The sequence below is a fragment of the Arvicola amphibius genome, chromosome 10, assembly GCF_903992535.2.
Source record: "Arvicola amphibius chromosome 10, mArvAmp1.2, whole genome shotgun sequence".
In the NCBI taxonomy this organism is placed as follows: domain Eukaryota; kingdom Metazoa; phylum Chordata; class Mammalia; order Rodentia; family Cricetidae; genus Arvicola; species Arvicola amphibius.
The window spans coordinates 78,535,247-78,548,409 of record NC_052056.1 but is presented as its reverse complement, the minus strand read 5'-3'; the positions used below and the strand labels follow the sequence as shown (position 1 = coordinate 78,548,409).

Here is a 13,163-nt window from a genome sequence, read left to right as displayed (position 1 = left end):
TGTAGACTCAGGCCCCTTAGCTATTACTACATTTAGTAACACTCACATAACCCAATTGGTAGAAAACTTTCCTGACATCCATAAGGCCCTGGTATTAAGGAATAGAAGGGAGAATGAAAATAATAAATAAAATTTTACTACATAAAAATATAGTTTTAGCTGGAGAGATGGCTCAGAGGTTAAGAGCACTGACCGCTCTTCCAGAAGTCCTGAGTTCAATTCCCAGCAACCACATGGTGGCTCACAGCCATCTATAATGAGATCTGGTGCCCTCTTCTGGCATGCAAGCATACATGGAAGGAATGTTGTATACATAATAAAAGTATAGTTTTATCTGTGTTTTATAAAATGATTTCTGATAACCAGCCTAAAACTTATGACTATTGTGTGTGTGTGTGTGTGTGTGTGTGTGTGTGTGTGTGTGTGTGTGTGTATGCAATATTGAAACAGCACCTAGGTTCTCAAATACGCTAGGCAAGCCTTTATAACCGAGCCCACAGTTTTAGTTCTTTCATAAGGTGGTAGTTCATGGGGTTTCTGTTGTTGTTATTTTGTTTTTATTTGAAAGTAATTGCTTTTCAGTTCTTTCTAACATTATTGTTGTAATTACCAAGAGGTTCAGAAAGTTGATTCTTTCAGACTGTAAAACTCCAGCTGAGAAATTGTCAGTTTGCCCATGTGTTTATATTTGGTATTATACTTTTATTATACTTGATATTATACTTTTAAGTTTTATTTTCCTTGCAGAAAATGTAAAGTTGTATGAAGAAAAAAAATAAATGAAGTTCACCATATTGCTGGAGTCTGTTTTCTTGCCTGGCTCCAATCCAATGGGCTTTTACAGTGATCAAATAGAATAGGCTGTGCTTTTGAATGCAGGGTTTCTTTTTCTTTTTCTTTTTTTTCTCAGTAGCTATGGGGCCAGTCCTGGAACTCACTCTGTATTTGTAGACAAGGTTGGCCTTGAATTTAGAGATCCGCCTACCTCTGCCTCCCAAGTTCTGGGATTGAAGGCATGTGCCACCACAGCCTGGCTTCCTTTTCTTCCTTCCTTCCTTCCTTCCTTTCTTTCTTTCTTTCTTTCTTTCTTTCTTTCTTTCTTTCTTTCTTTCTTTCTTATTTTTATTTTTTTGTTATTGTTGTTGTTTGTTTATTTATATGTGTGGGGGTGTTTTGCCAGCATATATATCTATACCAAATGCATGCCTTGTGCATGTGGAGGCCCGGAGAGGGTGTCAGATCCCCTGAGACTAGAGTTATAGACAGTTGTAAACTGCCACATTGGTGCTGGAAATTGAACCCAAGTTCTCTGAAGGAGCATTCAGTAACCACTGAGCCCTCTAGCCCAAGTTTTTTGTGTATGAGTTTTGTGAAATTTTTAGCATTAAGATAATTCTAGGGCTGGAGAGATAGCTCAGTGGTTAAGAACACTTACTGCTCTTGCAGAAGACTGAACTTCTCTATTTCCAGCACCCAGGTTGAATGATTCATAGCTACCTGCAACTCTAACTCCAAGGGAACCAACACCCTTTGTGACCTCTGGGGCATCTGCACTTACCTCATACATACCCTACATATACACATAGTAAATAATAAAAAGTTTAAAGATATTATCCTATTTTACTGGCTTTAAACTTTTAAAAGATTTATTTGATAGGAAATATAGTACTATTTAGAATGTTCATTTTGTCTGTTTTGTTTAAATAGGTAATTTGTGAAAGAAGCAAAAACAAATCTGTAGAACTGAAAGAAAGGATTAGAGAATATTTAATGGGTGAGTTGTGAACTCAGTACCTGGCATGGAAAACCCTTTTCAAGAGATCCCTGGATAAGAGTGTGAGTGAACGTGGGGCAGTACAGAAGAGGTTTGTCTGCTTTCCCAAGTTCTGAAAAAATGCTGTGAACTCCCCTCAGAGCCTTTTTAAATTATCCTTTGTTTTCCCCCTGAATACTGTAACTCCTTGTCTGATTTCATACTGCATGTTCTTGTTCTAATTTTAGGCTCTTTTTTTACTTGATTGCTGTTCAAGGACTCATCCCATCCATGGAGCAGGTTTCTCTGATCACTTTTCACTAGAGAGGGCTAAAGCCTCCTTGTTTTTCACTAGAGAGGGCTAAAGCTCCTTGTTTGGTTATTTGGCTTTTGTTTTTAGTTGGTTTCTGAAGTGTATTTTGGGTCTGCCTCACTCCTCTGCCCCACTGAGGCTGTCCAGCTTAGCTCAGCCTTTCAAAACTGAGACCCCTTCAGGCCATTATCCTGCTGGATTGTGGAGGTACAATATTCATTCATATTTATTCTGTATCTCTTTCTCTTCTCCTCTCTCCCTTCTCCCCTCTTCCACTTCCATTCCTCTCTCCTAATAGTTGTGGGGTATCTACCAGAGAAAACTACTCAGACACAGGTTTAAGCCAACAGAAAGTCTTTACTATCTGGACAGCAACGTCACTGATTATTCAGGATCCTAGTATAGCCCCAAACCTTTTTCAGGGTGAGCTTAATTTAAGCACACACTAAAAAAATATCCTTGGTTGTCATTCTTCAGTTAGCAAGTACAGTTAGCCAGATGCAGAACTACAGAAACCAAAAGGCAAGGTTGGTATATTTAGAGACCTTCCCAGAACTATAAACTTGGATGAATTAGTCTTTGTTTTCATTTTGGCAGGTGATGCTAGGTGCTGAGTTTTATGACCTGAATGGTACTTCCATCAGTTGTACTAATTCTGGGAGCCCGCTACACTTCATTCCTTTCTTTTGGTCAGGAGCTCCTATTGTGGCCTCTGTGCTTCCTGTCTGTGTGTTTCCACTATAGGGAAATGTTAGTTTCAGGAGGGACTGTCCTACTGTGTTTTTCAGAAGATGGTGTACCTTTCCTTCTTTCTCTTTACCCAGTTTGTTGTTTCTGATCACTGAGTAAAATGTAACTCTCTAGCCTCTGTTTTCCCCCCCCTTTTTTTTCCTTCTTAGGTGTATATAACCATGGTTAAGGCTTGGAACAATGTCTCTGGGTATTTTCTCAGGTCAGAGTTTGTGTAGCCTATGTGTCTGTGACATTTTGTAGAAACAGGTACTAACTCCCAATCTAAGATTATCTGAACTTTTAATTGTACTCTAATCTCTTCCTTTGTGGTGGAGGTGGCAAAGATGTCTCTTGGGCTATCTGGCATTTGTTGGAGGCTACAGTTGTGTTACAGAACACAATTAAACTTCCAGAAATACCTTAAAATGTAATTAGTTACACTTTGTAGCAGGACTTTTATTGTTCGTGATCATATAACTTGATCACTGCTAAGATCTGGTTGCCTAGCTTTTTTTCTGGGGTAAGCATGGTATTTCTGCATTTATGTTTCTTTTTGTTACTCAGTCTTGTGACATTTTGCACACCTTTCTTGTTTTCTTCTGAGGGTCCTTAAAGCCCAGACAAGAGCTTCAGTGGTTGTCCTGTGGTGGCTTTCACATTCTAGACTTAATGATCAAGGAGCATGCTGCAAGACTAACTACAAGGAAGACACCCACACTTGGATAAATAGAGGGAAAGAATATACATCTTAAGGAAATGAATAGGATAAAAAAGCCAGATAAGACCACCAAAGGCATGAATACAGTTTTGTTGATGCGGTGTTGTTTTTTTCTCTAAAGTGCTGGGCACTGAACTCTGGGCCTCAAGCTACCTTTGGTCTACCCACAGCCCTCTACAGGCAAGCTTTAATATCTTTCAGTGATAGGGTATATTCCAGGAACATTTTAGTATACAAAGTCCTAGATTCCATCCTCAGCGTGTGCACAGACACACATGCACACACAATGCACACGGGAGGGGGGGGGGGAGCACAAAATATTTAAGGATTTGGATATTTAAAACATAAGTCATATTTTATGAGTGAGTAGTTTCTACATGAATTTTGGTGTGTACTTTCCAAAAGACAACTATTATTTCAAAATTCACAAAATGGGGAGGGGATAGAAATCTGTCATTTAAAAAAAATCTTACAAGTATGTGGTATCAGTCACAAATTAAAATATTAAAATGTTAAATACATTGATTTTGTTTTGAGACAGGGTCACACTATAAAATCCTGGCTGTCCTGGAACTCATTATATATATAGATCAGGCTAATCTCACACTCACAGAGATCAGCCTCCAGACTGCTGAGATTAAAGACCTGTGTCACCATGCCCAGCCATTTCCCTGTTTTGAAAAATATGAGTGTTTTTGAAAAACATGAGTGTTTTGTGTGCATATATGTATGTGCATTACCAGTTGCCTGGTGCCCACAGAGAGGGGTGTTGGATTCAGTGCAGCTGGAGTTAAGACAGTTGTGAGTCTTCATCTAGATACTGGGAACCAAAGCACTAAATTCTTAACCGCTGAACTCTCTTCACCACCCACTTTGGTTTTTGAGATAGAATCTCATGTAGCCCAACCTGGTCTCAAATTCACAAAACTCAGGATGACCTTGATTTCTGATCCTTTTCCCTTGGCCTCCCAAGAACTGGGATTGTAGGCATAAACCATCACACCCAGTTTTAGGTAATGTTTGGGATTAAACCTGAGGGCTCTTGTATGCTAGGCAAGTAAGAATTGTTAAAGACGTATTTTAATGCTGTGGTTTTTAGTATGCTCTATGTTAACATTCTTTTAAGTAAAAAAATAAAGATATAAAAGCTATTAAGCACTTGAAATAAAAAAATTCCCAGGTTATTGTGAGCAGCATGACAGGCTGATATTCCAGCACACCTCTTACCTCCTTCACACAAGAAGAAACCGAGTCAGGGAAGAAAGAAGTATGACCTCTGTGTACCAAGCTCCTTCTTTGTCCCAATCAGACTCCTGAATTAGATGTGTCTGTTGCTTGTCCCTTCCTTAGGTGTTGCTTGCCCTGTCTCTCCTTACTTTGTTGTTGTTGTTTGTTTCATTTGTATTCAGTGTGCATCATGACAGAAATTCAGTGATATATTTTATATTATAGATGAATATAAAGAAAAGGTTTTTTGTGGTAAGACACATGATAAAGGCAGGAGAAAGGTAGTTTGACTCCCAAAGTTTTAGCACAAAGTAGGGTTGTCTAGAATAGTAGCAGATTGGATAATTTTTTTTAACAGATCAGCTCTTTTTTTAAATATTTATTTATTTATTTATTTATTTATTATGTTTACAATATTCTGTCTGTGTGTATGCCTTCAGGCCAGAAGAGGGCACCAGACCCCATTACAGATGGTTGTGAGCCACCATATGGTTGCTGGGAATTGAACTCAGGACCCTTGGAAGAGCAGGCAGTGCTCTTAACCTCTGAGCCATCTCTCCAGCCCCCAGATTGAATAATTTTTAAAAAATTACATGATGCCTTCTAGATTTGACGTTTTGACAAAATAGCATTGGTAAACCTTTGAACAAAACGGGAAATTGAAAATTGACTAGAGATGATATGGGATAGGTCTGAATATTATTCACCTATTTGTTTGCTCATAGTTCTTTTTACAAACATACTCATGCAGATAGAAGAACTTGAATACCAAAAGCATGCATCTTCACCAGTAATCTCAAAGCTTTGCAAAGTGTATCATCATCTCCATTGTGCAAACAAGGCTCAAGGGAAAAAACAAAAAGTAAAAACCTGTTTTAGTAGAGAATGGAGGGAGGCTAAGTAGTTGCTGGCAAAAAGAACTGGTCTTGGCACTCAAAACCTATATTATTACCTGGTCCCTTCTGTGAATTGTTTTCCTTGCTGTTCCCCCAAACCCTCAGTCATATCAAAACCAGGTAAGTAGAAGTTTGTGGCTGACATTTCCTTCTCAGGTCACTACTATGTGCCACTTCTGAGAGCAGAAGACACTTCTTCTCCTGTCATTGGTGAGCTGTGGTCCTCAGACCAGAAAGCTGAAACCTCTAATGCTGACCACTATAGAAGTAGCCCCAGAGATCCTGTGATGACACTGAGAGCTTTCGTGGGGCCTCTCAGTCCATCCAAGGTGAGTAATCAGGGAAGGAAGTTTCAGGAGCTATTCTAGCTACATTTTAGGGTTTGGTGCTCTAGCCTGTTGTTTTGTTTTGGTCTTGGAGCCAACTCATGAAAATCTAAGGTCATCCTTATCTGAGACAACCTCTGATAAAGTGGTAATGAGGATTTAAGAGTGTTTTTTGTTGTTGATGTAGCCAGGGAAGGTATATTGGAAGCCCAGACCTACCAGCATAATAGTGTTTTTCTGGGCAAGCCTCATTTTTCCCTTACCAGTCTATTGTGACTTCACAGTTGCAAATTCAAATTCTAAGATGAGCTTCCTACACTTGGAACTCCTACCCCTCTCTCCATGTTCCTGAGTTTCTGTCATATACCTGTCTTTCTTTGAGGCCATAGCCAGTTGAGTTCCTGGCATGAGATGGTGAGGAAGTTTATAATGATGGAGTTTCTGGGTCACAGATTATACATGCTTTTATGCCAGATTTACAATTGATGACTTTCTCCAGAAAATATCTCACTGACATGCATAAACTATTATTTAAAATTCTATGGTGGTACAGGCTAATCCCAGCTTCATGGGAGGCTGAGGCAGGAATATCACAATTTGAAAACCAGCCTGTGTTATAATATATAGTGAGACCTTGTCACAAAACATTCTAAATAATTTTCAAGAATGGAAACCTTTTTAAAATGATGTTAGATAGTTAGGATTATAGCTTCATTATATGCCTTGTTAGCATAGTAGGTGATGTGTCAATCTCATAAATGAGCTACATTAAACATAAAATTCCAGTAAGGATTACTCATGAGAAATTGATGTCAGCTTCTCTTTTATATGTAGGGGGAAATGAAATGTGTACCAGTGAGGTGGCAGGTAGACTGTTGGAGCCCATTCCAGCAGGAATCAGCAGGGGGTACCTGGGAAGGGGCACAAGAATAAGGAAATGGCAGATCGAGAGAAACAAAGAAACACAGGATAGACCAGGAGGACTGAAGGTGAATACCAACCAGCCCAAGTTTATTTCAGAATTCACTTTTATACAGATTAAAGGCAGAACAAAGAGCAGTATAGTCAGCTAACCGCCTCTCTGCACTGTCCTTGGGAGGAAGTGTGAGCAGGTGCATTATCTGTCACAAGAATTCAGATAGCAGCAAGCACCTACTAATTCTAACTAGATGTGCAATACACCAGCCCAAATCTTAATAATAATGTGTTCTTTCATCTGAGCAAAAATGCTCTTATGGAGTTAATCAGAACTTTCTTACAGCCCTCAAATATGCAGGCAGAGCAGGCAAGCTGGAACTCAATGGCTTATAAGTCAGAATTAACTCCAAAAGGAAACTGAGTCACACGTGGGCTACCACAGTAGATAATACCTGTTGTTTTTAGGATGAGGCCTCACACTTAGGCCATCCTAGACCAGATCTGACCCTCAACATGGGCCAGTACAGAAGGCACCTCTCCCTTGCATCACTTTTCCTGAAGAGATGTAAACAAACATCTACCTAGGAGAAGTCACATAGCCAATCCCACCTTCCCCTGATCCCATGAGGTCATGCTTGCTCCTGGCTATATGGTAGAAATGACTGCAGAATCTGTAAAGTGGTAGAAGGCCATTGAGTCTGTGGTGTTGGTTCAGTCTCAGGTGAGCTACAGGAAGGAAGCAAAGCCTGTCTTGCCACTTTTTTTTCTAGGCAGAAGATTTTCGAAAGCTCTGGAAAACTCCACCTCGAAAGAAAGCAGGCTTCTTCCACAACATCAGAAAGTCTGACCCAGAACGAGGCATTGAGAGAGTGGGAAGGTATTCACAGAACCATGACAGACAAGCTGAGCAAAGTGTGCTATGTGGTGTAGATAGATGATAGGAAAATATTAACTGAATACTAAAATGTAATAGTTCCCAAGAGGATTTACTGGGAGCTGATAGAGCCTTTATTTATACCCTGTGCCAGTTTGACCCTGCAACAGACTCTGCCAAAACAAGGATATGTATTAGGATTTATGTGTGACTTTTTTGCTGTGAAGTTGGTGTGAGTGTTCATTGGGCTTCCACGAGCAAGAGTCACTTGATATATATAGAGTAACTCTTCAAAGGACACTGCAGGATCTTACCAATAGGGGAGCACTAGGAAATGTCCCAAGTTTAGGGAAAAGTAAGATTCCTAAAATTAGTGTTTTGGCACTTCAAAGATTAAGTGCTATTTTCTGTGTACTTTGTTTTTGTTTTTCTGTTTTCTCAACTGGTTAATTGTGTTTTATTTCTTACAGGGAGCTAGCTCATGAGCTGGGGTATCCCTGGGTTGAATACTGGGAATTTTTGGGATGTTTTGTTGATCTGTCTTCCCAGGAAGGCTTGCAAAGACTAGAAGAATACCTTATCCGGCAGGAAATAAGCAAAAAGGCTCAACAAGAAATAGGAGAAAATAAAAGCTGCCTTCAGGACGGAGCCTCAGTTTTTGGTAAGCAAGTACAGGTTTGCGGTGTCTGTGGGTTTTCCTTCTTTTTTTAACCTGCTTTTACTGTAAAACATTTAAAAAACAAAAACAAAAAACAGGTCTTTTCAGCCTGGCAATGGTGGCATACACCCTTAATCCCAGCACTCAGAAGGCAGAGGCAGGCAGTTATACATGGAGAAACCCTGTCTTTAAAAACCAAAACCAAATAAGCAAAAAAGGCATCACAGCAAGCTCTGTGTGTCTGAGCCACCCATATATGTGTATGTGTGTGTGTGTGTGTGTGTGTATATACATATATATATATATATATATATGAATATAAAGTACATAAAAATACAGAATCACAGCAAGCAAGGTGTGTATAAAGGTATAAGTGAAAAACATGACATCCTGTCAAACAGTCTGGTGCTTTTGGCTTTGTTTCCTGACCTAGATATACTTTATATTTGAATATAATATGTAATGTCAAAAAAAATTAAAAAAGACAAGAAAGATAGGCTCCAGAATACTGGGCACTGTATTTTGTCAGCCACTGGAGTCAGTAGAGCATGAGACTCTTAATCTCAGGATTGTGGGTTCAAGCCCACATTGGGTACCAGTTGTAGCACAAATAATAAAAACCCAGAGATAGATATTGAGGTTCAACCTGTAGATCCAAAAAAGAAAAGTAAAGCAGCCAGCCACTGACTCTACCTCCACCTTAGACCAACATGACTATCCTGCCTGCAGGAATCCTCTGACTGAAACTGAGAACTGTCTCTTCCCATTTTATATTTCTCTCTAGTGCTTGGATTAAAGGCATGCACCACTACTGCCCAGCTTCTATGGCTAACTAGTGTGGCTGTTGGGGTTAAAGGTGTGTGTCACCATTGCCTGGTCTGTATTGATGACCAGTGTGACTGTTTTACTCTCTGATCTTCAGGCAAGCATTATTTATTAAAACACAAGTGAGATATATAGAGTGCCCGTAGTACAAAGCAAGTTAATGGAATGCTTGGAAAAGGTTAAAACTGAGTACAAAAAAAAAAAAGTTAGATCAAAACTTGCCAACACCATTTAAAAGGGGAAAATTAGTCTGTTGGGCTTACCATGAGCAAAGCCATGTGTTCAGTCTCCAGCATGAGGAGGGAGGGAGGAGGGGGTAGATACTAAAGTTTTTAATACTGTAAAGAAAGGGATTGGTATGTAAAATGAGAAAAGATAGGGGTTTTTAATTAATTTTTAAAAAGTACAACTAATGAAGAAGGCACATAGCAAACTGGGTGGTGGCGGCACACACCTTTATCCCAGGACTCAGGAGGCAGAGGCAGGCAAATCTCTGCATTTGAGGCCAGCCAGGTCTGCAGAGCGAGTTCCAGGACAGCCAGTTTGCACAGAGAAACCCTGTCTTAAAAAAACAGAAAGAAAGAAAAACTCCTTAAAGTACACAAAGACATGATTATAAGTTCCTAGTGTGTAAAATATATCCAGACTCTGGACTGGCATTTCGCTTAGTCCAGTGTCTATTCAAGTGTTCAAGCACTTAAAATATTGGAAACCTCAACATAGCTTACTTCGCCCTACAGTTGAGGATTGGTTAAGGAAGTAGTTCTATCCTAAAGCAGAAAAATCATGCTTTTAAAAAGTATGTTTTTGCTGGGCGGTGGTGGCGCATACCTTTAATCCCAGCACTTGGAAGGCAGAAGTAGGCAGATCTCTGAATTCGGGGCCAGCCTGGTCTGCAAGAGCTAGCTAGTTCCGGGACAGCTACAGCTGTTAATACAGAGAAACCCTGTCTCAGAAAAAAAAAAAAAAAAAAAAGCATGTTTTAAAGAGTAGTGAATGATGTGAACAATCATAATTAGTGATATAAACAATGTGTGCAGTTAATGGGGAAAAAAGTATATCATTGATTTTGAGTATATTCACATAATCACATAATTTTTAAAATATTAAGATGACTATAGCAACATTGTTGCACCTCACTTGAAAGTTTTCCAGATGTTTTACAACTAGTGTATATATATATATACATATATATGTGCATATATATGTATATATATCAGAGACACTTTCATTATTTATCAGAAATAAAACTTAAGTATTAAAATGAATCAAAGTAAAGATAGTGAATTTTAGCAGAGTGTATTAGCATTTGAAAGGAGGAGAGGATCAAGGCAAACCTCAGCTACACAGTAAGTTTGAGGCCAGGCTGTCAGGCTGCATGAGACCCTGTCTCGAATAAATTTTACTGTGTGTGTTAGCTTATGTCTATACTCCTAGAATTTTGAAGGCAGGAGGCAGGAAGAGTACAATGAGCTGGAGGCCAGCCTAAGCCATACAAGAAGAGGCAATCCAGGAATAAAGTTGGGAGATCCTGCCTTAAAAAAGAAAACAAACCAAAAAAGTAAAATTTAAAAGTCAAATAGAAACTTCGTAATAACTAGACTTTTGAGTCCCCTAATAGAAGTTAAACAAATGTATTTTAAAGCTTTCTAAATTAAAATTGAACTATTAGATTATAAAGCATTTGCTTTGAAAATTAAATTTCCTGGAACGTTGTGGGGATGGAAGGAGAACATTATATAAACCATGTAAAAAGAAACAAGTTAGTGCCTTGAGATGACTTAGCAGACAGAGGTACTTGCCACAGAAGCCTGGTGACCCAGGTTCAATGTCTAGAACACACATAAAAGTGGAAGGAGAGAACTCCATAAAATGGTTTTGACTTCTAGTCTCATGCCACTGCATTGACACACATACACTGACAGCACACATATTATGTATATATACACACATGATAATAAGAAATGAATTTAAGAAGCAACCTTGAATATAGAGAATAGTTCTGGGGTGAAGGCTATGCAAGTGGGCTGTGGAAGAAACTGTACCAGGCTGGAATTCAGTGCCAGGATGTAGCTTCATGTTCCATGAGACTATAAGCAGTTAATGTCCAAAGAATCCCATGTATGTACCATAGTTACAGCAACTACAGTGTCTCAACTTTTGATATATTTCATTTGCAGAATAGACATGAAGCCATTTTTCATGGGTTTGTTCTACATAATATTTCAAGTCAGCTTGTGGGAAACTGGCCAGGGGCCCTTGTTTTAAAACCTAAGAAGGTTTTGAATTAGTCATTTCTTGCCCGAGCTGAAGGGTTTACATTGAGTGAAGACTCCTTCCAGTTCTATCCTGCACACTGATATGCTGCTTTGTTGCCCTCACAGGCAGTGGAAAGAAGTACAGCAATTCCATCTCCGTGGGAGCATTTCTGGATGGAGAGGATGATACTAGCTTGGATGAAATTAAAAATCAGCAAGATACAGCTCAAAGTCAGAATCAACCCACAACCAATAAATTCCAAAACTCTGAATGTGGTTCCCTTCCCTTGGGACAGGTGGACCCTAGAGAATCCTCAGTTGGATCTTGCCTCCTTAACAGCAGAAATGGGCTTTGTAATCCTTTGAATCACAGGACTGCAGATAGAAAGGGACTAGAGGCCACCAGTGGGGAAGAATCCCTTTTACTACCTGTTTCTGCTTTGACTCTAGAGTTTGATAAACTGAATTTGCAGAGTCTAGGAGATAGCCTTCTTGAGACACCAAATAAAAATAAGATTCTGACTTCAAGAAAGGATGCCGCAGAGAGTGACTCACTGGTACCCCCTCCTGCAATCATGAGACTTGAAAATAACCAAATCAGAACCAACAGTGAAGTGTCAAAGGCAATGGCTGAAATGTCTTTGGATCCCAACAGCCCCCAGGTTAGGGTTCAGGATGGTCTGGAACCTGTATTCTCATCTGCTATGGGAGATTCCACCTGGAGGCTCTTCCTTTCTGGGTAAGTTAAAGATGCTTGTAGCACTGTAATAAGTAAGTAGTTTCTGAATATTCCTCCAGGGTCATTCATATATAGTCACATATATATCTGAGCTGCTGGATCTTGGTTGCTCTCATAATTCAGTTGTATATGGACTATGCTGATTCAGTGTCAATAAGGGTGTGCCAACAGAATGATTTGACTCTGTCCTGTGTTTAAGACTCAAAACCATGTTAATAATGAAGGTACATGATACTACAATGCAAGATCTATCTGGTCTTGAGCCTTCACTATGGCTCTTACCTTGACCAGCCCTGGCCCTGCATACTAGTATTCATCCCTCCAGTTCAGGCTTTCTGAAACACAGGCAGGTTTGGTGACTAATGTGCTCAGCCCAGATTGGTTCTTTTTTTTTTCCATTTTATTTTGTGCATGTTTACATGCACATGATTGCTGGTGCCTGTGTAGGTCAAAAGAGGGTGTTAGATTCCCTGGAACCGAAAGTTACAGGCAGTTGTAAGCCTTCTAGCCTGGGCGCTGTGAGCTAAACTCCAGTCCTCTTTAAGACCAACAAGCACCCTTAGCTGCAGAGCCATCTCTCTAGCCTCTCCAGATTGGTTCCTAAGTTAAATATAGAATGATACCTTAAAAATCTTCAGGCTTTTTTATGCAGTGTTTCTCCTTTGTTTTTGTTGTTTTTTTTTTTTTTTTCAACTTCTCTTCTGTTCTGCATTCTAGAGAGGAGCCATCAAAACTAGATCGGGATGTTTTAGCAGCTCTTGAGTGTGCCTATATTGACCCTAGTCTGTACCCAGCTGTCCACAGATGGAAAAGCACCGTCCTGTGCTACTCACCCTCAGATAGACAAAGGTACTATCACAACATCAAAGTGTACAGACTGACAGGGTTATCATGTATGGGTGGCTTTTTCATAGTGACAAAGCTAA

The 13,163-nt window shown here is 39.6% G+C and overlaps 2 protein-coding genes across 3 annotated transcripts in view; one reads left to right on the top strand and one right to left on the bottom strand.

Annotated features, from left to right (window-relative positions):
- Positions 1-13,163, bottom strand: part of Pgam5 (PGAM family member 5, mitochondrial serine/threonine protein phosphatase) — a 33,638-nt gene that overhangs the window by 5,612 nt on the left and 14,863 nt on the right. The gene's annotated exons all lie outside the window — the stretch shown is intronic.
- The window catches only part of Ankle2 (ankyrin repeat and LEM domain containing 2), a 31,667-nt gene that overhangs the window by 16,724 nt on the left and 1,780 nt on the right, over positions 1-13,163 (top strand). For both annotated transcript variants that reach the window (XM_038346708.1, XM_038346709.1), the window contains exons 7-12: positions 1,708-1,774; positions 5,796-5,968; positions 7,654-7,760; positions 8,228-8,418; positions 11,625-12,237; positions 12,955-13,086. In XM_038346708.1, coding sequence (XP_038202636.1) covers positions 1,708-1,774; positions 5,796-5,968; positions 7,654-7,760; positions 8,228-8,418; positions 11,625-12,237; positions 12,955-13,086 — 1,283 coding nt within the window. The remainder of the gene's footprint in view (positions 1-1,707; positions 1,775-5,795; positions 5,969-7,653; positions 7,761-8,227; positions 8,419-11,624; positions 12,238-12,954; positions 13,087-13,163) is intronic.